The sequence below is a fragment of the Ornithorhynchus anatinus genome, chromosome 5, assembly GCF_004115215.2.
Source record: "Ornithorhynchus anatinus isolate Pmale09 chromosome 5, mOrnAna1.pri.v4, whole genome shotgun sequence".
Taxonomy (NCBI): domain Eukaryota; kingdom Metazoa; phylum Chordata; class Mammalia; order Monotremata; family Ornithorhynchidae; genus Ornithorhynchus; species Ornithorhynchus anatinus.
This window is the reverse complement of record NC_041732.1, coordinates 978,691-1,001,235: the sequence shown is the minus strand read 5'-3', so window position 1 is coordinate 1,001,235 and position 22,545 is coordinate 978,691. Positions and strand designations below refer to the sequence as shown.

General features: G+C 63.6%; 2 protein-coding genes across 3 annotated transcripts; both read left to right on the top strand.

Moving 5' to 3' along the window:
* The first annotated feature begins 1,902 nt into the window (after positions 1-1,902).
* Positions 1,903-15,025, top strand: SYMPK (symplekin). 2 transcript variants are annotated; one of them, XM_029065197.2, is made up of 27 exons: positions 1,903-1,995; positions 2,241-2,360; positions 5,356-5,421; positions 5,513-5,566; positions 5,648-5,721; positions 5,873-5,999; positions 6,237-6,486; positions 6,711-6,881; positions 6,997-7,236; positions 7,642-7,796; positions 8,023-8,173; positions 8,363-8,576; positions 9,014-9,164; positions 9,307-9,542; positions 9,698-9,779; positions 10,068-10,181; positions 10,399-10,546; positions 11,131-11,291; positions 11,391-11,499; positions 11,663-11,763; positions 11,958-12,048; positions 12,318-12,419; positions 12,710-12,897; positions 13,324-13,500; positions 13,788-13,883; positions 14,391-14,672; positions 14,809-15,025. In XM_029065197.2, exons 2-27 carry the CDS (start codon positions 2,256-2,258, stop codon positions 14,953-14,955), a joined length of 3,792 nt encoding a protein of 1,263 aa, XP_028921030.1. In that variant the 5' UTR covers positions 1,903-1,995; positions 2,241-2,255; the 3' UTR covers positions 14,956-15,025. The 2 variants fall into 2 exon arrangements, with proteins under 2 accessions (XP_028921030.1, XP_028921031.1); XM_029065198.2 differs by lacking the exon at positions 1,903-1,995 and having other exon boundaries at positions 2,172-2,360.
* A 330-nt stretch (positions 15,026-15,355) lies between these two features.
* On the top strand, positions 15,356-20,960 carry RSPH6A (radial spoke head 6 homolog A). Its single transcript, XM_029065226.2, has 6 exons — positions 15,356-16,090; positions 16,368-16,599; positions 16,753-17,523; positions 18,515-18,653; positions 19,290-19,407; positions 20,718-20,960. Exons 1-6 carry the CDS (start codon positions 15,432-15,434, stop codon positions 20,956-20,958), a joined length of 2,160 nt encoding a protein of 719 aa, XP_028921059.1. The 5' UTR covers positions 15,356-15,431; the 3' UTR covers positions 20,959-20,960.
* Positions 20,961-22,545: the final 1,585 nt, after the last annotated feature.

Here is a 22,545-nt window from a genome sequence, read left to right as displayed (position 1 = left end):
AATACGATTGATCGATGGGGGTATGGCAGAAGGAGGAGGAGACATGGTTCTGGCCACAGGGGAGGGGTGAGGTTGCCAGTCTTAAGGGTAGACCAGACAATCAGAGATACAGGCATGAAACATTCTGTGGGGGGTATTCTGGGAGGGCTCCTAGGAGGCAGCACTCCCCTCCATAGCTAATAATTAGGGTATTAGCTAAGCGTTTACTATGTGTCAAGCACTATACTAAGGGCTGAGGTAGATACAAGAAGCAGCATGGGCTAATGGAAAGAGCCCAGATCTGCAAGTCAGAAGATCTGGGTTCTAGACCAGGAGCCCGTTGTTGAGTAGGGATTGTCTCTATTTATGGCCGAATTGTACTTTCCAAGGGCTAAGTACAGTGCTCTGCACACAGTAGCGCTCAATAAATACAATTGAATGAATGAATAATCCCGGTTCCACCAATTGTCCATTGTATGACTTCAGGCAATTTCTCTGTGCCTCGATCACCTCATCTGTAAAATGGGGATTAAAACCATGAGTTCTATGTGGGACAGGGACTATGTCCAACCTGATTATCTTTTACCTTCCCCAGCACTTAGTACAGTGCCTAGTACATGTGTACATGTGTACATGTACACACTGAAGCAGCGTGGCTCAGTGGAAAGAGCACGGGCTTGGGAGTCAGAGGTCATGAGTTCGAATCCCAGCTCTGCCACTTGTCAGCGGTGTGACTGTGGGCAAGTCACTTCACTTCTCTGTGCCTCAGTTACCTCATCTGTAAAATGGGGATTAACTGTGAGCCTCACGTGGGACAACCTGATGACCCTGTATCTCCCCCAGCGCTTAGAACAGTGCTCGGCACATAGTAAGCGCTTAACAAACACCAGCATTATTATTAGTACATAGTAAGTACTCAACAAATACCACAGTTATTATTATTACAACATAGAATGGATTGAGTCCCTGTCCCACATGGGGCTCCCAGTCTATGTAGGAGCGAGTAGGATTTAATCCTCATTTTGGAGAGGAGGGAAATTGAGGCCTGGAGAAACTAAATGACTTCCCCAAGGTCACACGACAGCCAAGTGGTAAAATTTGGATTAGGACCAGGTCCTCTGACTCCCAGACCCCATGCTCTTTCTTCTTGTCCACGCAGCTTCCCATCCTGAGGCCACAGTGCTTCCCCTTTCCTCCCTGTCTTGCTTCCAATACAGTCGTGGACTGAGGTGGTGGTGAAGGGAATCACAGCGATGGTGGCGGAAGGGAGGAGGAAGCATTAAAAGCTGGGGTTCCGTCCCCCCTCCACCCCGACCCGTTTCATAGAGAAGCAGCATGGCTCAGTGGAAGGAGCACGGACTTCGGAGTCAGAGGTTCTAATCTCTGCTATCAGCTGTGTGACTTTGGGCCTGTCCCTTAACTTCTCTGGGCCTCAGTTCCCTCATCTGTAAAATGGGGATGAAGACTGTGAGCCTCACATGGGACAACCTGAGAAGCTTCACATGAGAAGCAGCGTGGCTCAGTGGAAAGAGCATGGGCTTTGGAGTCGGGGCTCATGAGTTCGAATCTCATCTCTGCCACTTGTCGGCTGTGTGACTGTGGGCAAGTCACTTAACTTCTTGGTGCCTCAGTTCCCTCATCTGTAAAATGGGGATGAAGACTGTGAGCCCCACGTGGGACAACCTGCTTCCCCTGTGTCTACCCCAGCGCTTAGAACAGTGCTCTGCACATAGTAAGCGCTTAACAACTACCAACATTATTACTATCTCGACCGCCCTCAGCCCCCGTGAACTACATTTCCCACAATCCCTGGCGTGAGCCCGGCGGAAGGGCGCCCGAGCGGCTCCTCACCCCGGCGAACTACATTTCCCGGCGGGCCGTGCGGCCGGCGCCTGCGCACGGAGTGGCCCGGCGCTGGGCGGAAGATGGCGGCCGCTCTGAGGGGCCCCTGAGGGCGGGACGTTGGGGGCGGGGGAGCCTCCGTTCTTCTCCCGGAGGGGGCGGCTGAGGCAGGGGGTGAGCGGGGGTCCCCGGGAGGGGGGAGGCGGGGGAATCCCCGGGGGCCGAGCGGGGACGGGGCAGCGGTCCTGGGGGGGGGGGGGGCGGTCCCCCCGGCCGGGAGGGCAGGCAACATCCGGGTCCTCGGCGTGGACGGGGATTGGCTGGAGGCGCGGCCGTTGCCCCGGGCTCTGCCGACAAGGCCCACCCTGCGGGGCCCGGGACGGCGGGGGGCGAAGGCTGAGGACGCCGTCGCCCCTCAGGACGGAGAGGCCGCCATGGCGAGCGGGAGCAGCAGCGGCGTCACCCGCATGAGTGTGGCCTCGCAGTTCTTCACCCAGGAGGACGGCGGGGGCGTCGACGGCATGAGCACCTCGGAGCGGGTGAGACGCCCCCCGGGACCACGACCACAATAATGTTGGTATTGGTGAAGCGCTTACTCCGTGCCGAGCACCGTTCTAAGCGCTGGGGGAGATACAGGATAATCAGATTGTCCCACGTGACACTCACAGTTAATCCCCATTTGACAGATGAGGGAACTGTGGCGGAGAGAAGTGAAGTGACTCGCCCACAGTCACCCAGCTGACAAGGGGCAGAGCAGGGATTCGAACCCATGACCTCTGACTCCCAATCCCGTGCTCTTTCCACTGAGCCACGCTGCTCCAGCGTGGCTCAATAAAAGTCACATGGGGGGGGGGGGTTGGTAAACGCTCACCTTGTGCCAAGCACCGACTCATTCGAGAGTATTTCTTGAACGCCCTTTGTCAGCTGTGTGACTGTGGGCAAGTCACTTGTCTGTGCCGCAGTTCCCTCATCTGGAAAATGGGGATGAAGACTGGGAGCCTCACGTGGGACAACCTCATTCCCCTGTATAATAATAATGTTGGTATTTGTTAAGCGCTTACTAGGTGCAGAGCGCTGTTCTAAGCGCTGGGGTAGACACAGGGGAATCGGGTTGTCCCACGTGGGGCTCACAGTCTTCATCCCCATTTCACAGATGAGGTAACTGAGGCCCAGAGAAGTGAAGTGACTTGCCCACAGTCACACCGCTGACAAGTGGCCGAGCCGGGATTCGAACTCATGACCTCTGACTCCAAAGCCCGGGCTCTTTCCACCGAGCCGCGCTGCCTGTATCTACCCCAGCGCTTAGAACAGTGCTCTGCACGTAGTAAGCGCTTAACAAATACCAACATTATTATGTGCCAAGCACTGGACTAAGCGCTTGGAATGTTCAATTCGACATTCAGTCATTCGGGTGTATCGAGCCCTTACTCTGTGCCAAGCACTCCACCGAGCACTTGGGAGAGGAGCGGCGGTATCATAATAATGATGGCATTTGTTGGGTGCTTACTCTGTGCCAAGCACTGTTCTAATTAATGTTGGTATTTGTTAAGCGCTTACTATGTGCCGAGCACTGTTCTAAGCGCTGGGGTAGACCTAGGGGAATCAGGTTGTCCCACGTGGGGCTCACAGTCTTCATCCCCATTTTACAGATGAGGGAACTGAGGCACCGAGAAGTTAAGTGACTTGCCCACAGTCACACAGCCGACAAGTGGCAGAGCTGGGATTCGAACTCATGAGCCCCGACTCCAAAGCCCATGCTCTTTCCACTGAGCCACACTGTTCTAAGCTGTGGGGGGATAGAAGGTGATCAGGTTGTCCCCCGTGGGACTCCCAGTCTTCATCCCTTTTTTCAGAGGAAGGAACTGACACTCAGAGAAGTGAAGTGACTTGACCAAAGTCACCCATCTGACAGGCGGAGCCGGGATTAGAACCCATGACCTGACTCCCAGTCCCCTGCTCTATCCTCTACGCCCTGCTCCTCCTCTGTCCTTATGTACCAGAGGAACTGGTTCTAATCCCTCCTTCGCCACTTCTCTGCTGAGTGATAGTGGGCAAGTCACTTCACTTCTCTGGGCCTCATTTCTGTCATCTGTAAAATGGGGATTAAGACCATGAGCCCTGTGAGGGACAGGGACAGTGTCCAATGCGATTATCCCGTATCTACCCCTAATCAGGGCTTACATGGAGCTCAAAGCCAAAGTAGGAGGGAAAAGGGGTACTGAGTCCCCATTTTGCAGATGACGGAAACTTAGACACAGTGAAGTTAAATGATTTGCCCAAGTTCACATAGGAGGTCTTTGGCAGAGCGGGGATTAGAGCCCTGGTCCAGAGCCCCTTGCTCCTGTGCCCCGGCCAGGGCAGGTGGGCTGGGGATGGAAGGGTTCGGGGAGACAATCTCAAAGGCCTCTCGGTCAATCAGCGGTATTTATTGAGCTCTTACTATGTGCGGAGCACAGCACTGTGCATCTGGGAGAGTACGATACCACGTCATCGGTAGTCAGGTTTCCTGTTCAAAATCTCAAGGGGAGAGAGACATTTAAATTTTGGGTGTGTAGGGAAATGCTGTGGGTTTGAGGATGGTGTGACTAGTATGTAAAGGGTACAGATCCAAGTGTCTAGGAAGTGAAAGTTTAGGCCGGGAAAGGTCACTTGGAGGAGGTGTGATATTAATGGGGTTTTGAAGGCGGAGAGGATGGGGGTAGTTGGATAGAGAGAGGGAGTTTTAGGCCAGAAGTTGGATGTGAGCCCTGGGGTCGGTGGTGAGATTCAGGAGTGTTGCCTAGGGGATAGAACACGGGCCTGGAAGTCAGATGACCTGGCTCTAATCCCGGCTCCACCACTTGTCTGCTGGGTGCCCTTGGGCAAGTCACTTAACTTGCCTCAGTTACCTCATCTGTCAAAAGGGGTTTAAGACTGGACCCCATGTGGGATATAGACTGTCCCACCTGATTAATTTGTACCCACCCCAGCGCTTAGTACAGTACCTGGGCAAGTCACTTCATTTCTCCGGATCTCGATTCCCTCATCCGTGAAAGTAGGATAAACACTCAAAAAGTGACATTTTAATAAAGAAAAAGGTGAGATCGGGGCACAGTGAATAGGTTGGCATTGGAGGAGTGAAGTGTGCAGGCTGGGGCTAGTAGGAAATGAACGAGGTAAGCTAGGAAGGGGAGAGCTGATTACTTTAAAGCCATTTGTGAGGAGTTTCCGCTTTGTGGAGAGTGGGGAGACGTGGACTGATCTTTCTTTAGAAAAATGATTCAGGCGCAGCAGAGTGAAGTCGAGGCAGGAGGCAGGGAGGTCAGCAAGGAGGCTGATGCAGTAGTCAGGTCGGGATAGGATAAGTGCTCGGATCAGTGTGGGAGCGGTATTGGATGCAGAGAAAAGGGCGGATTGTAGTGATGTTGGGGAGGTTGAACCGACAGGATTTGGAGCCCTTTTGAATGTGCTGGTTGATCGAGACAGAGGAGTCCAGACCCTTGGGGTACTCAAGGGCTTCCATGTCCTTCCCCCCCACCTCCCGCCTTGCCTCAGGTGGTGGACTTGCTGAACCAGGCAGCCCTGATCTCCAATGACTCAAAAATCACCATGCTCAAGCAGGTAGGTGTCAGGTGGGGCCGGGGCCTCGGGGAGGGAGGTGGGCGGGCAGACGGCGTCACGTGACCCTCTCCGGCCTCCCCCTCCCCGGCAGGTCCAGGAGCTGATCATCAACAAGGACCCAACGCTGCTGGACAACTTTCTAGATGTGAGTGAGACCAGAGATGGTGTGGGTGGGGCTTCCCCCTCCCCGGCACACCTCAGGCCTCATCGCCCCCTCCCTCTCCAGGAGATCATCGCCTTCCAGGCAGACAAATCGGTTGAGGTTCGCAAATTTGTCATCGGCTTCATCGAGGAAGCTTGGTATGCAGCTCTACGGGGGGAAGGATGGGGTGCTGGGGTGCAGCAGTTCCCTGTCGTCCCGCCCCCGCCCCCGGGTTGGACCATCCTCCATCCCCCCTCCCCTCTCCCTCCACCCAACACCCCTCCCCCCGGCTCTCGTCCGCCCCGGCAGCAAGAGGGACATCGAGCTGCTGCTGAAACTGATTGCCAACCTGAACATGCTGCTCAAGGACGAGAACGTGAATGTGGTGAAGAAAGCCATCCTTACCATGACCCAGCTTTACAAGGTGGCCCTGCAGGTGAGCCCCTACAGCCCCCACCACCACCCCCCCAGGCTCCCAGCCCAGCCCTGCCGGCTTGAGGTGAGCCCCAGTCTGCTCATCCCCATGGCCTGGGGACTGCCCCGGGGTGGGAGGAGGCCCTTTGGCCGTGGAGACGGCCAGGGCGGTGTGGGGGCTTCTGGGGTCGCTCCTGGGGCGGGGCCGGGCGCGGGCGGCTGCTGACACCGGGCGTGTCCGGGCGGGGCCGCGGGGCAGTGGATGGTGAAGTCCAAGGCGGTCAGCGAGATGCAGGAGGCCTGCTGGGAGATGGTTTCGGCCATGGCCGCAGACATCATCCTGCTGCTGGACTCGGACAACGACGGCGTCCGCACCCACGCCATCAAGTTCGTGGAGGGTCTCGTCATCACGCTGTCCCCCCGCGGGGCTGACTCGGATGTGCCCCGGCGCCACGAGCGCGACGTCAGCCTCGACCGCGTGCCCAAGGACCACCCATACATCAAATACCGTGAGTCGCCCCCGACCCCAAGAGTGACCCCCCCCCCCCCCAGCCCTTCCCCTCAACAAACTCTTGAGTTGACCCTACCCCCGCCCGACCCTTACACCCCTCTGCCCCCAAACCCCAGTTCACCACCAAGAGCCCTGAGTCCCTCTACTGTCGGACCCTTAGAAGGAGCCCTGCCTTCCCTCTGGGCGGGCGCTGGAGTGACCCCGCTTACTCCCCGGCCCCAGATGTGCTTTGGGATGAGGGCCGGAACGCGCTGGAGCAGCTGTTGAAGTTCATGGTGCACCCGGCCATCTCGTCCATCAACCTGACCACGGCCCTGGGCGCCCTCGCCAACATCGCCCGCCAGCGCCCCATGTTCATGGCCGAGGTCATCCAGGCCTACGAGACCCTCCACGGTGAGCCCTGGTCCCAACGCGCCCCTCCCCGGCACAGCCCCGGGGCTCTTTCCCTCCCCTGGCCCCCGGGGGGATCCCCCACCTCTCATCACCTGTCATCCTCTGCCTCTGGCAGCCAACCTGCCCCCAACACTGGCCAAGTCGCAGGTCAGCAGCGTGCGCAAGAACCTGAAGCTGCACCTGCTGAGCGTCCTGAAGCACCCGTCGTCCTGCGACTTCCAGCCTCAGATCACCACGCTGCTCGTGGACCTGGGCACCCCCCAGGCCGAGATCGCCCGCAGCACACCCAGCCTCAGGGAGCCGCGGAAGCGCCCGCGCGAGGATGGGGACCCCGTCCTGAAGAAGATGAAGATCGGTGAGGGGAGGGTGGGGGGCCCGGGAGAGGAGACGAGGGGGGCTGACCACAGTGTCCTGCAGCGTAGTGGCTGAGGACTAGGTGGGGGGACCCAGGAGAGGGGATGGGACTGACTCTGGAGGGGGGTGGCTGAGGACGTGGAGGTCTCGGAGGAGATGGGAATGACTGGGGGGTGGGTGGCAGCTAAGGACAGGAGCTCCAGAGGAGGGGACGGAACTGCCTGTGGCGAGTTGGCTGAGGATAGAGGTGGCTGGGGCCATCTGCGTGGCCCCACAGAGCTTAATGTAACGTGGGTGGCCGGAGCGGGGAGCAGGCCTGACTGTAGGAGGTGACCAGGGGCAGAGTGGAGAAGAGGGAGAAGGCGGGGGCCGGGGAGGGGGCCGGCCTGACCACAGAGCCCCACAGAGCCCAGTCTGGCCGAGGACGACGAGGACAAGGACCTGGAGTCCGGCAACCCTTCGGCCGCCAAACCGTCGGCCCAGAGCGCGGCCCAGTCAGACACGGACATCACGGCTGAGTTCCTGCAACCGCTGCTCACGCCGGACAACGTGGCCAACCTGGTGGGACCCACGGGGTCCCCAGATTGACCTGGGCTGGGCTGGGGTGTTGGGGGAGGCTTCACCCTAGGGGCCCAGAACCCCGGAGGCTGAGGGGAGGGGGCCTGTGGCCGCCGGGCCCATACAGAGCTCTAGAAGAGATGGGATCGGCCCCTCCCTCCCCGGAATGGCAGCCTCAGACCTTTCCCACCATCACCTCCCGACTCCGCCCCAACTGTGTCCGCCCCAGGTGCTGATCAGCATGGTGTACTTGCCCGAGGCCATGCCCGCCTCCTTCCAGGCTACCTATACGCCCGTGGAGTCAGCGGGCACCGATGCCCAGATCAAGCACCTGGCCCGCCTCATGGCCACGCAGATGACTGCCGCAGGGCTTGGCCCAGGTGGGCTTGGGCAGTAGGCCCCGAGGGGCACCCGCCTGGGGACCGGCTGTGGCTTGGCCGGGCCGGGCCCGGCTCGGGGAGGGTGAGGTGGCCTGGATCAGGGAGAGGCGTGGGTGGGGCCGGAAGGTGGGTTTGGGGGCGGATGGTTGGACCCCACGTAACCCCCTTGTGTGCGGCCCCTCCCCTCAGGCGTGGAGCACCCCAAGCACCCCAAGACGGAGCCCAAGGAGGAGAAGCTGGCCAAGCCGGAGAACGTGCTGATCAAGCGGCGGCTGTCAGCCCTGGGCCAGGGCCAGGCCATCTCTGTGCTTGGCTCCCAGAGTGCTTCCGCCGCCACCCTGCCCGATGAAGCGCCGCAGGTCAAGAGGCGGCCCGAGCCCATCATCCCGGCCACCCAGCCCCGGTCAGTCCGCGGCCCCAGCCGGTCCACGCCCGTCATCCCGGCCAGCCCTCGCCCATCCGTCAAGGCGGTCGTGCCCACCCAGCCCTGGGCAGCCCACATCCCCAACCAGGCCTTATCCTCGCATCTGCCCCCCAGAGGACCCCTCTCAATCCGTCCTCCAGTCCCCTGCCCCATCATCCTGGCCGCCCAACCCCTGTCAAGGCCTCTGCCCGTGCACGTCCCTGATGCACACTGTGCTTGTCCACCTGGCCCCTGCCCATTCATTTCCTTCATCCGCCTTCTGACCGTTCACCCGCCCCCGCCTGTTATCCCACCGTCCAACTCGGGTCAGTCTCCCGCAGTACTAGCCCTAGGAGGCGTGTGGGGTCGGGGAGGGTACGGGCTCTAAGTCCCCCAGCCTGGCCCTCAGCCCGGCTCCTTACCATCCCCCTCCCCAGGCTGGCTGGGGCGGGAGGCCGCAAGAAGGTTTTTCGCCTGAGCGATGTGCTGAAGCCACTGACGGACAGCCAGATCGAGGCCATGAAGTTGGGGGCCGTGACCCGCATCCTGCGCGCCGAGAAGGCCGTGGCCTGCAGCGGGGCTGCCCAGGTGAGGCCGCCCTTCCTACCCCTGCCTTCCTCTGGGGCCCTTTCTTCCTTTTCCCTTCTCCCTTTCCCTTGCCCCTGTGGGGGCTGGGTGATGAGGACCGGGCGAGCCTCTGGCATCATCCCGCTCCACTCCGGCCCTGCAGGTGCGCGTGAAGATCCTGGCCAGCCTGGTACCGCAGCTGGCGGTGGGGCTGAAGGAGCAGGTCCTGGCCTTCATCCTGGAGGACGTCCGCTCCCGCCTCGACCTGGCTTTCGCCTGGCTCTACCAGGAGTACAACGCCTACCTGGCCGCCGGGCCGGCCGGCTCGCTGGACAGATACGACGCCTGCCTCATCGGCCTGCTGTCTGGCCTGCAGGAGAAGCCCGACCAGAAGGACGGGTGAGGGGCGTGGGGGACGGAGGGATTCTCCTGGAGGCACCCTCACGCCCTGTGGCCCCAGGCTCCCCATCCCTGTAATCCCGTTCCTTTGGCCTGAAATCTACGGGGCCAATTAGGTCTAATTTCGGTCCCCTGAACGCGCTCTCTCTCACCAGGGTCTTCACCAAGGTGGTACTGGAGGCGCCGCTCATCACAGAGAGCGCCCTGGAAGTGGTCCGCAAGTACTGTGAAGACGAGGTGAGCCCGGTACCCCCCAGGCCTCAAGCGGGCCTGGAACGGGGAGCCGAGCGATGGGAGGGAGGAAGAGAATCGGTTGCACCTCTGGCTGTCCCAGTGGTGCCAGGGTTTCTGGACCTGAGTACGTCTGAGCGGGTCCCAGAATCCCCAATGTTTCCAGTGCATCCCAGTGGTCCCCAGCATCCTCAGTGCATCCCAGCATTCCCAGTGCATCCCAGTGGGAACCAGTGGGTCCCAGCATCCCCAGCGCATCGGAGCGCGTCCCAGCGCACCTCTCTGTTCCGGCAGAGCCGGGCCTACCTTGGGATGGCGACCCTCCGCGACCTGATCTTCAAGCGCCCGTCACGCCAGTTCCAGTTCCTGCACGCGCTTCTGGACCTCAGCTCCCACGACAAGGACAAGGTGCGCGGTCTCCGGCCCCCGCCCCCCACCCCAGAACCACCAGCCTCGCCTCCGGGCGGCCCCGGCCCCGCCTTGGGAGGCCCCCGTCCCGGCGGAGCGGGCCGGTGTCTCCGCCCTCCGTCTTCCGCACCCCTCCCAGGCTGTCATGTGCACAGTTGCCCCCGCCTTGACCGCTCTCGGGGACCCGCGCCGCGACCCCTCCCTCCTTCCCCTCCAGGTCCGCTCTCAGGCCCTCCTATTCATCAAGCGCATGTACGAGAAGGAGCAGCTGCGGGAGTACGTGGAGAAGTTTGCCCTCAACTACCTGCAGCTGCTGGTGCACCCCAACCCGCCCTCCGTGCTCTTCGGGGCCGACAAGGACACGGGTAGGTGGGAGAACGGGCGGGGTGGGGGTGGGCGAGCTCGGGCCCCGACGGGACTCTGGCTCGTGGGGCCCCCTCCCACCTCACCTCCCTACTCTCCTGCTACAGTCCCACCCGCGCCCTCCGCTCCTCTAATGCCAACCTTCTCACTGTACCTCGATCTCATCTATCTCGCCCCCGCCCTATCTCCCCCATCCTGCCTCCGGCCTGGAACGCCCTCCCTCCTCACATCTGACCGACACTGACTCCCCCTCCTCACCTCCTTCGAAGCCTTACTGAAGGCCCATCTCCTCCAAGAGGCCTTCCCTTGACTAAGCCCTCAATTCCTCTCTTCCGCTTCCTTCAACGTTGCCCTGACTCGCTCCCTTCGTTCACCACCACCGCCCCGGCCTCACGGCGCTTACGCCAGTGTCCGTAATACGTCGATTTGTATTAATGTCCGTCTCCCTCGTTCAGACCGTAAACTCGACGCGGACAGGGAACGTGTCCGTTTTATTGTTTTGTCCTCTCCCAAGTGCTTAGTGCGGTGCTCCGCACACAGTGAGCACTCAGTAAGCGCAATTGACTGACTGCCCGTCTGCCGGCAGAGGTGGCGGCTCCCTGGACGGAAGAGACGGTGAAGCAGTGCCTCTACCTCTACCTGGCACTGCTGCCCCAAAACCACAAGCTGATCCACGAGCTGGCGGCCGTCTACACCGAGGCCATCGCCGACATCAAGCGCACCGTTCTCAGGGTCGTCGAGCAGCCGGTGAGGGGCCGCGCGCCGCCGCCCCCCCCCCCCCCCCCCGATCCCCATCCCCTCCCCGGCCCACCCAAGGCCCCGCTTTGACCCCACCCGTGTGCGCAGATCCGGGGTATGGGCATGAACTCCCCCGAGCTGCTCCTGTTGGTGGAGAACTGCCCCAAGGGAGCGGAGACCCTGGTGACCCGCTGCCTGCACAGCCTCACGGACAAAGGTATCCCCCGGGACCCACCCCCCACCTCCCCCCGGCTGCCTCCCTCCTCCCCCTCTGGCTGAACCTAGCTCCCGCCCCCCGGATTGCCCTCCCCCCCTTCTCTTTTCCCCTCCCTCCCTCACCCCGGCCGAGCGAGGGCCTCACCCCTCCTCACCCGCGGCAGTGCCTCCCTCCCCGGAGCTGGTGAAGCGCGTGCGGGACCTGTACCACAAGCGTCTGCCCGACGTCCGCTTCCTCATCCCCGTGCTCAACGGGCTGGAGAAGGTGCGGGGCCTGTGGCAGGCGGGGAGTCGGGGGCGTCGGGTGGCAGCCGGGACGGGGGCACACCCCAGGCCGGGCGGGAACCCGGTGCGGGGTGGGTGGCCGGGCCGGGCCAGGGGCAGATCCCGGCCGGGGGCGGAAGGCACATCGAGCCGACCCCGTTCTCTTTCCCGCTCCCCTCTGGGGTCCCCCTGCAGAAGGAGGTCATCCAGGCGCTGCCGAAACTCATCAAACTGAACCCCATCGTGGTCAAGGAGGTGTTCAACCGGCTGCTTGGCACCCAGCACGGTGAGTCCCATACCCCTCTCTCGTGCCCCCACCAGGCACACCCAGTACAGCGGGTGCCTTTCCCCGTCCCCTCGCCGGGAACCCAGTACGGGGAGTCCCCCACCCTCTCTCCATCCCCTCTGCGCGCACCCAGCACAGCGAGTCCCCTGCCCCGGTCTCGTCCGTACCCCGGCCCCTCTGCCGGCACCCAACCCCCACCCTACCGATGCCACCCCGGACCCCGGATCGCGCTGTGCCCCAGAGCAGCCGGCAGCCCTCCTTTCTCCCAGGTGACGGGGGCTCCGCCGTGTCCCCGCTGACCCCCGGCGAGCTGCTCGTCGCCCTGCACAACATCGACTCGGTCAAGTGCGACATGAAGTCCATCATCAAAGGTGCGGGGTCCGGCCCACTCTTCCATGCGGCCGACCGGCCCCGCTCGCCAGTTCAGTCCATCCGGAGCGGGGCTCGACGGTTTGGACCCGGCCCACCGGGAGTCTCGATGCGGGAGGGGCAGAAGTGGGGTGTGGGATGCCCGGGGCCGGGGTCCCCCGCTGTAGGGAAGGGGCCGGGAGAGGGACCGGGGCCCCGGGACTCGGCGGTGGGCGCCGAACCCACGGGGCTCCCGGACCGCGGGCCGACCGGCCCCCCGCCCCCCATCCTCCCCGCCGTCCTCCCCACGCAGCCACCAACCTGTGCTTCGCGGAGCGCAACGTGTACACGTCGGAGGTGCTGGCCGTGGTCATGCAGCAGCTGATGGAGCAGAGCCCCCTCCCCATGCTGCTCATGCGCACGGTCATCCAGGGCCTCACCATGTACCCGCGCCTCGGCGGCTTCGTCATGAACATCCTCTCCCGCCTCATCATGAAGCAGGTGCCTCTGGGCCGGGGGCCGGGGCGGGTCCGGGTGCTCGGGGGCGAGGCCGGGCCGGGGACGGGATGCCGGGGCAGGAGGAGGGGGTTGAGCCCGGGCGGGGGGCTGGGGGCGTGGCCGGGGCCTGGGGGCGAGGCTGGGGAGCCAGAGGGGCCCGGCCCAGGGCGCGTGCTCCGGCTCCCAGGAGGAGAGGGGAGGTCACGGCAGGGGACGGCTAGGGGCCGCACCCGGGTCCCCATGTGCTCCTTCCCGCCCTCCTCCTCTTGACCGGTCAAGTCGGTCAGTGGTATTTATCGGGCGCCTGCTGTGCGCAAGAGCCCCTTACTGAGCGTCGGGGAGAGTACAGCACCACGGTCGGGGTGGACGGGGCTCCCGGCCGGCCGCCCCGCCGGCAGCTCACGGTCCTCCTCGCCCGCCCGGCCCCAGGTGTGGAAGTTCCCCAAGGTGTGGGAGGGTTTCATCAAGTGCTGCCAGCGTACCAAGCCCCAGAGCTTCCAGGTCATCCTGCAGCTGCCGCCCCAGCAGCTCAGCGCCGTGTTCGACAAGTGTCCCGAGCTGCGGGAGCCCCTGCTGGCCCACGTCCGCTCCTTCACCCCCCACCAGGTACCCGCCGGGGCCCCGGGGGCGGCCGCCGGGCGGGCGAGGGCGAGGGGCGGCGCACGCGGACCTGGGCGGGATCTTCCCCGGGGCTTCGGGAAGAGGGCGGGCCGGCTCTCCGGCCGGGGCCCCGGGGCGTTTGGAGGGCGGGGATGTGATCTGGGCGGGGGGGGGGCGGGGGGGGCGCCTCCCGGAATCCTCCTGGAGGAGGGGAGGGGCGGGCCGGGTTCCGGGCTAGGACGGGGCCGAGGGGACCCTCCGGCCCTCAGCCCCGCTCCTCCCTTGGCCTCCAGCAAGCCCACATCCCCCACTCCATCATGGCCATCCTGGAGGCCAGCAGCAAGCAGGACCCCGAGGCCAAGGAGCCGCCCTCCCCGGCCCTGGACGAGGTGAAGGAGCCGGCCTCCGGGCCCCGGCGCCGAACCCCCCTGCCGCCCCTGGAGCCGCGCCCGTCGCCCCCCGCTCCGCCTGCTGCCGCCCACCGGGCCCAGAGTCCCGCCCCTCCCCCCCCCGAGCGGGGAGGGGCCGGCCAGCCCGCCACGGGTTGGGGGGGCCAGGGCCGAGGGGAGCTGAGGGACTGAACGGGACCGGCCCTGCTGGGGCGCCGGGGGGCGGGGGAAGGGCAGGACGCTGGGGCCCCCGGCTCCCGGAGCTGCCGATAATGGGAGGAGCGGAATCCGTGCCTCCTGCACCCCCCCCCGCCCCCGCCCCCGCCCCGACCTTCCCCGACCCCTCCCCGGCCGGGGTCGGGCCGGGACCCCCCAGCCGCCGCCGGCCCGCCGTCGGCCCGCCGCCGCCGCCCCTCCCCCCGGCCCCGCCCCCTTCCTCCCTCCCCTGCCGCCCCCGACCCCACCCGCAGCCCCGCCCCTGACCCCGGCCCTGCCCTGCCGTCCCAGGAGGAGCTGGAGCCCCTGGCGCTGGCGCCGCGGCCGGGCCAGGACCTGATCGCGCTGCGCCTGGCCCAGGAGAAAGCGCTCAAGCGGCAGCTGGAGGAGGAGCAGAAGCTCAAGGTGCCGGCGGCCGCCCGGCCCGGCCCCCCGCCCTCCGAAGAGGCGACGGACTTCCACGACGAAGGGCTGGAGGGCGACGTGTCCAGCATCTTCATCAGCGTCGAGGACGGCGGCAGCCTGGCCGAGGGCACCATCCTGGACTCCAGTTTGGAGGGGCTGCTGGGCCAGGTGGGGTGACGGTGGGAGCCGGGGAGGAGCCCCCCGCGCGCCCCTCCCCCGCCCCCCCCCCCCCCCCCCCCCGGCCCGGTACGCCAGTCGGCCGGAGCTCCCGGACTTCGGTCCTCACCCCCTCTTCTCCCTCCAGGAGTTGGAGCCCAAGGAGGAGGGGGCCAGCCCGCCCCCGGCCCTCGACGACACCCTGGTGGCCTCCAGCCCGGAGCCCGGGGTGCCCAGCCCGGAGGCCAAGGCCAAGATCGGCGGCGGCGGCGGCGGGAACGGGGGCAGCAGCTGACGGTCCCGCGGGGCGGGGGGCCGGGTTGCGGGGAGGCTCACTTTCAAATAAACACAGTTTGGGTCGGGGACTCGTTTCTGGCGGCCGTTTTCTGGGCCGAGAACGGTACGTGGCCCGCGGCGGGCGCTTAATATCGTCATCCTCACCATCCCTCCTCCCGTGCCCCCCTTGCAAGCGTGCGGAGTGGGCCGGCCGGCCTCTCCCCGCCCTCCTCCCCCGTTTTTCCGGGTGGTCCCTTCCCCCCGGGTCGCCGAGCCGCAGCGCCGGCGGGATGAGCGCTCGATAAATACTATCGAGTAAGGCCGGCTCCCTTTAGGGCCGCTCCGCCCCGCCCCGCCCCGCCCCTCCCCTCCCCGAACGGCAGGGGGCGCTCGCGGGGGTCGCCCCGCCCGGCGGACCGTTAGCCCCGGAACGGCGGCCCCGGCCCACCAGCTCGGCCTCCTCGGCTCCCGCTCCCTTTGCCCCGGGGCCGTCCGATGGCCGACCCCGACCCCTCCGCGCGGCCCCGCGGAGGCAGCCAAGGGCCCTCGGCCAGCGCCTCCGACTCCGGGGGTGACTCCCAAGAGTCCCGGCCCGGCGTCCTCGGGGACGCCCGGGCCAGCCTCCTCGGGGACGCCCGGGCCAGCCTCCACGGGGACCCCCGGGCCAGCCTCCACGGAGACCCCCGGGCCAGCCTCCACGGAGACGCCCGGCCCAGCCTCCACGGGGACCCCCGGCCCAGCCTCCTCGGGGACCCCCGGCCCAGCCTCCTCGGGGACGCCCGGCCCAGTCTCCTCGGGGACCCCCGGCCCAGCCTCCTCGGGGACGCCCGGGCCAGCCTCCTCGGGGACCCCCGGGCCAGCCTCCTCGGGGACCCCCGGCCGAGCCTGCCTCCCGCCCCGGGCAGGGGCTCTCAGCAGGCGGACTCCCGGGGCAGCCTGGACTCCGGGAGCAGCCTGGGCCCCGAGCCAGAAAGCAACCACGGGCCCTACCTGCCAAACGACCCGAGGCTGAGCCCCGGGGACCCCCGGCTGGGGGCCTCGCCCAGCTTCCAAGCCTTCGGCTTGGAGCTGCCCGAGCCCCAGCCCAGAGAACTGGCGGTGCAGAACGCCAAGGCCTACCTGCTCCAAACCGACGTCCGGTCTGACCTCAGCCTGTGAGTCAGATGGCCAGGGGGCCCAGTCCTACGGGGGCCCCGCCCGTTGCTCCGGGGGTAAACTGAGGCGGGGCAGGGGAAGAGGCGGAGCGCGGCCGGAGTGCGGGGATCTCGTCCCCGAGCCCGCTCGGAGCCGGGGCCCAGCGCGGGGGGAGGAGGGGCGCCCCGGGAGCCGGACTGCCGCGCTGGAGGCTGCAAGGTGGCGGGTCCCTCAGCTCCCAACCGCCCCCCGCCCCCCGCCCCCCGCCCCGCCGCTCTCCGCCCCGCGCGCCGGCAGGTACGAGCACCTGGTCAACCTGCTGAACAAGCTGCTGACGGAGCGTCCGGCGGCCCCGCTGGCCATCCTGGAGTCGGTGCACCGCGAGGTGCAGAAGGAGCGCTTCCAGAGGCCGCCGGACACGCTGCGCGACCAGCACGAGCAGCTGCCCGTTTACGAGACGGCCGCGCGGCAGCGGGCGCTCTTCGTGCGCGGGGCCCCGGAGGGCGAGCAGGATCCGGAGGAGGAGCCGGTGAGACCGCCGGGCCCGGGGCCGCCGGACCGGGGAGCCGCCCCGGGGGCGAGGTGGGGGGGGGGGGTGGGGTGGGGTGGAGGGCCGCGGCCGGGGGGCGGGCCGACGCCCCTCTGACCCGCCCCCCGCCCCTCCGCTGCCCCGGCCCGCCAGGGGGACACGCCGGTGCCCAACCTGCAGGAGACGGCCTTCTTCTTCGAGCAGGCCGGGGTGGGGCTGGGCTCGGACGAGACGCTGCGCATCGGCCTGGCTCTGAAGCAGCTGGTGGAGCAGCAGCCCGTGCAGACGTGCCGCTTCTGGGGCAAGATCCTGGGCCTGCGGGGCTACTACCTGGTGGCCGAGGTGGAGCTGCGCGAGGGCGAGGAGGAGGAGGAGGCGGAGGAGGAGGAGGAGGAGGAGGAGGAGACCCTGGCGCGGGGGGCCGAGGAGCGCGAGGAGGTCGAGGGCGTCGCGGAGGAGGAGGCCGAGGCGGACGAGCCCCCGAAGCCCAGCTGGAAGCCGCCGCCCGCCGTGCCGCGGGAGGAGTCCCGCACCGGCGCCAACAAGTTCCTCTACTTCGTGTGCACCGAGCCGGGCCGGCCCTGGACCCGACTGCCGCCCGTCAGCCCCGCGCACATCGTCGTCGCCCGCAAGATCAAGAAGTTCCTGACCGGCCGGCTGGACGCGCCCGTCGTCAGCTACCCGCCCTTCCCGGGCAACGAGGCGCACTACCTGCGAGCCCAGATCGCCCGCATCTCGGCCGGCACGCACATCAGCCCCCTCGGCTTCTACCAGTTCGGCGACGAGGAGGGCGACGAGGAGGAGGAGGGCGTCGGCGGGCGGGACACCTTCGAGGAGAACCCGGACTTCGAGGGCGTCCCCGTGCTGGAACTCGTCGACTCCATCGCCAACTGGGTTCACCACGCGCAACACATCTTGCCTCAGGTGATGACAGAAAAACGACGCTATCGCTGTGTGCCCAGCACGGTTCTAAGCGCCGGTGTGGCCCCGCCGGCCATTCGATCCGTTCCATCGGATTTACCCAGCGCTTTGCTGTGCGCGGAGCCCTGGACCGAGCGCTCGGGAAAGCCCAGCACGGCGGTGAAGGAGAGACGATCCCTGCTCACAGCCAGCTCACGGTCTAGAGGTGGGGGGAGACAGGTGCCCCCCCCGCCCCCCCCCCCCGCCGTCCCCCGACCCTCCCTCGGGGCTTCGATCGGTCGATCGATCGATCGATCGACCGACCGAGAGCATGGAAGGGGCACTTACTGTGTGCAGAGCACTGGATTAAGCGCTTAGGGAGAGTGCGCTACGACAGAGGGGGGTAGACAGGTTCTCCGCTCACATCGAGCTCGCCGTCTAGAGAGGCGAAAGAAAGAAAGAAATCCCGAATCTGTACGAAAGTACGGTGAGGTTGAGGGAGGGGGTGAAAGAGGGGAGCGAATCGGGGCGACGCGGAAGGGAGTGGGAGAAGACGAAAGGGGGCTTAGGGAAGGCCTCTTGGAGGAGACGGGCTTTCAGTAAGGTTTTGAAGCAGGGGAGGGGATTTGTCCGTCGGATTTGAGGAGGGAGGGCGTTCCGGGCCAGGGGCAGGGCGGGGGCGGCGAGATAGGCGAGATGGAAGCACAGTGAGAAGGTCGGCCTTAGAGGAGCGAAGTGTTGGGGCTGGGTGGGAGTGAGAGAGCAGCGAGGTGAGGTAGGAGGGGGCCAGGGGGTAGATGGCTTTCAAGCCGATGGTGAAGAGTTTCTGTTGGAGGCGGAGGTGGATGGGCAACGACTGGAGGTTCTTGAGGAGTGGGCGGGGAACGCATCGACTAGCTCTGTTGTATTGTGCTTTCCCAAGCGCTTAGTACAGTGCTCTGCGCGCAGTAAGCGCGCAATAAGTACCAGTGATTGACTGATGGATCGATTGGGCTCCCTGCTGTCCGCCCCCCAGGGCCGCTGTAACTGGATCAACCCGCTGCAGAAAGTGGAGGAGGAGGAGCTGGGGGAGGAGGAGGAGAAGGGGGACGAGCTCGAAGAGACCGAGCAGGAGGTGGGGCCCCCGCTGCTGACCCCGCTGTCCGAGGACGCAGGTACGGACCTCGCCCCGCTCCGTTCCGGGCCTTGGGGGCGGCGGGGGCGGCGGGGGCGGCGGCGGGGTCTCGGGTGTCGGTGCTGCCCCGCAAGCCCGGAGCCGGGGCTCGCTCCGCTTCCAGCTCAGCTCTCTCTCCTCTCCTCTCCTCTCCTCTCCTCTCTCCCTTTCCTCTCCTTCTCCCTCTCCTCTCCTTCTCCCTTTCCTCTCCCTCTCCCTGTCCTCTCCTTCTCCCTCTCCCTTTCCTCTCCTTCTCCCTCTCCCTTTCCTCTCCCTTTCCTCTCCTCCCTCTCCTTTCCTCTCTTCTCCCTCTCCCTTTCCTCTCCCTTTCCTCTCCTCTCCCTCTCTCTTTCTCCTCCTCTCCTTCTCCTTCTCTCCTTTCCTCTCCCTCTCCCTTTCCTCTCCCTTTCCTCTCCTTCTCCCTCTCCTTTCCTCTCCTCTCCCTCTCCTCTCCTCCCTCTCCTTTCCTCTCTTCTCCCTCTCCCTTTCCTCTCCTTTCCTCTCCTCTCCCTCTCCTCTTTTCTTCTCCTTCTCTCCTCTCCTCTCCTCTCCCCTCCTCTCCTCTCCTCTCCTCTCTCCTCTTCTCTCCTTTCCTCTCTCCTTCTCCTCTCCCCGTTCCCCCCTCCCCGGTTGGCAGAGATCATGCACATGAGCCCCTGGACAGCCCGGCTGTCCAACCCGCTCCTGCCTCGGTACGCGGTGGCCGTGATGCGCTCCAATCTGTGGCCCGGAGCCTATGCCTACGCCAGCGGCAAGTAAGTGGCTCCGACAGGCTGGGGAGCAGTTGGGGGCTGGGGGAAGGGGCTTGGGGGCAAGGGGATACGCACATTGGAAGGAGCCCCCGGGCTGGACTTGCAGGAACCGGAGCCTCTCAGTTTGCAGGACTGTTTGGGGGCGGGGGCGGGGAAAATGGGGTTGGGGGTGACTCGGAATGAGAGGATTGAGGTGGAGTGGGATGGGGAGGACCAGACCGAACTGTCTGTCTTCCAGCTCTCCCCCTCATTCCTTTTATCTTGTTTTTAATGGTATTTGTTAAGTGCTTACTATGGAGCAAACACTTTTCTATGCACTGGGATAGATCTCATAACGTTTATAATAATAATGGTGTTTGTTAAGCGCTTACTATATGCCGAGCACTGTTCTAAGTGCTGGGGTAGATTCAAGGTCATCAGGTTGGACACAGTCTCTGTCCCACATGGGACTCACAGTCTTAATCCCCATTTTACAGAGGAGGGAACTGAGGCCCAGAGAAGTGAAGTGGCTTGCCCAAGGTCACACAGCAGACAAGTGGCAGAGCCAGGATTAGAACCCACATTCTTTGCCTCCCTAAACCTGTGCTCGTGCCACTAGGCCATGCTGCTTCTTAAGTTAATTAGGACGGACGCAGTCCCTCCCCCTCATGGGGGTCGCAGTCTAAGTAGGAGGAGAACAGGCATTGAATCCCCATCTTTCAGTTGAGGGAAAGAAAAGTTGAGTGATTCGCTCGAGGTCACACACCAAGCAATTGGCAGAGCTGGAATTAGAACCCAGGTCCTCTGATTCCCAGGCCCGTGCTCTTTCCATTAGGCCACACTCCCTTGCCTTTGATCCCGCCGCCAGTGCCACCGTAGTAATAATAATCATAATTCATAATTATGGCATTTGTTAAGCATTTACTACGTGCCAAGCACTGCTCTAAATGCTGGGGTAGATACAAGGTAGTCAGGTTGGACACGGTCCCTGTCCCCACACAGGGCTCACAATCTTAATCTCCAATTTAACAGATGAGGTAACTGAGACTCAGAAACGTGAATAGTCTTGCCCAAGGTCACACAGCAGACATGTGGTGGAGTCAGGATTAGAACCCATGACCTTCTGACTCCCAGGCGCGGGCTCTTATCAGTAGCCACCCCCTCTAGCCCTGGCGGCCCCCTCTGGTTCCAACGCTCCCCACTTCCCCAGAGCCCAGGGGCGGGGAAAGCCCGGAGTCCCGGTCCTGGGCGCTCAGCACATAGTCAGCGCTCAATAAATACGACTGAATGAATCAGTTGCGCCCCGTGACGTCTCTCGTCCCCACCCCACGCAGGAAGTTTGAGAACATCTACATCGGCTGGGGCCACAAATACAGCCCCGGAAACTTCTGCCCCGCGCTGCCGCCCGCCCCGCAGATGGAGTACCCCAGCGGCCCCGAGATCACCGAGGCCAACGACCCCACGGTGGAAGAGGAGCTGGCCCTCAAGGCCGCCCAAGAGCAAGCGCTGGCCGCCGCCGAGGAGGAGGAGGAGGAGGGCGAGGAGGAGGATGAGGAGGAAGAGATGGATGACTGAGGGAGGGGGGAGAAGGTGGGGGTCGGAGGGGACGGGGGCGGCCGGAGCCAGACCCCCCTCCTCCCGCCCCCGCCCTTTGTTTCTGTGTTTGCTTCTGGTTATTGAGCTTTCCTGTTGGGGGGGCGGGGGGGTGGTGGGGAGGGGAGAGGGGGTAGTCTGATTTCCCAATAAACCTCTAGTTTGTGCCACTCCGCGCGTCTCGACCTACGCCCGGGGTCCTACCGGGAAGAACGGCCAGAGGGAAGAGGGAGTGAGAGCGGGCCCGCCAGCAGGCCCGGGAAGGGAGTGCCGCCCCATCAGTCGATCAATCGATCATATTTACTGAGCGCTTACTGTGTGCCGAGCACTGTATATTGTATAATATAGCAATTAGACACATTTCCTGCCCCACCCGGGAAAGGGCTTGTACCGCGACGCCTGAGCAATCAATCAATCAATCAATCAATCAATCAATCGTATTTACTGAGCGCTTACTGCGTACAGAGCCCCGTACTGAGCGTCTGGGAGAGTACAGTAATAGCAACAAATCGGACACATTTTCTGCCCCGTTTGGGAAAGGGCTTATTCCCCGACCCTTGAGCAATCCATCAATTGTATTTATTGAGCGTTTACTGTGTGCGGAGCACTGTACTGAGTGGTTGGACAATATTCTATTATTTATATTAATGTCTGTTTACTTGTTTTGATGCGTATATATCTATAATTCCATTTATTTATATTGATGCTATTGATACCTGTTTGGTTGTTTTGATGTCTGTCTCCCCCCTTCTAGACTGGGAGCCCGTTGTGGGCAGGGATTGTCTCTCTTTGTTGCTGACTTGTTCTTTCCAAGCGCTCAGTACGATGCTTTCTTTGAGCACAGTAAGCGCCCAGTAAATACGATTGAATGAAGGATTACAATAAAGCAACAAAACAGATACATTCCCTGTCCCTTGCAGGAAAGGGCTTTTACCCCGACACCTGAACAATCTATCAATCAATCCTATTTTTTGAGCGTATACCATGTGCACAGCACCGTATTGAGCGCTTGGGAGAGGACAATTTAAACGATATATCAGAGTTGGAAGACACGTTCCCTGCTCAAAACGAGCTTCCAGTCTAGAGCAGCAGCCCCCGAGGCGACGGGCTGGATCGGACAGATCTGGACAGAACGGGAGGCCAGGGGAGGGCAGAAGGATCGCGGGGGGCGAGGGGAGGGGAACTAAAAAAATCAAGGATATAGTTAGTGGCTCAGTGGAAAGAGCCCGGGCTTGGGAGTCAGAGGTCATGGGTTCTAATCCCCACTCTGCCACTTGTCAGCTGGGTGACTTTGGGCAAGTCACCGCGCTTAGAACAATGCCAGCGCTTAGAACAGCGCTTTGCACACAGTATTCATTCATTCTTCATTCAATAGTATTTATTGAGCGCTTACTTTGCGCAGAGCACTGTACTAAGCGCTTGGGATGAACAAGTCGGCAACAGATAGAGACGGTCCCTGCCGTTTGACGGGCTTACAGTCTAATCGGGGGAGACGGACAGACAAGAACAATGGCAATAAACAGCGTCAGCGCTTAACACATGCCATCATTATTACTTAACCTCTCTGGG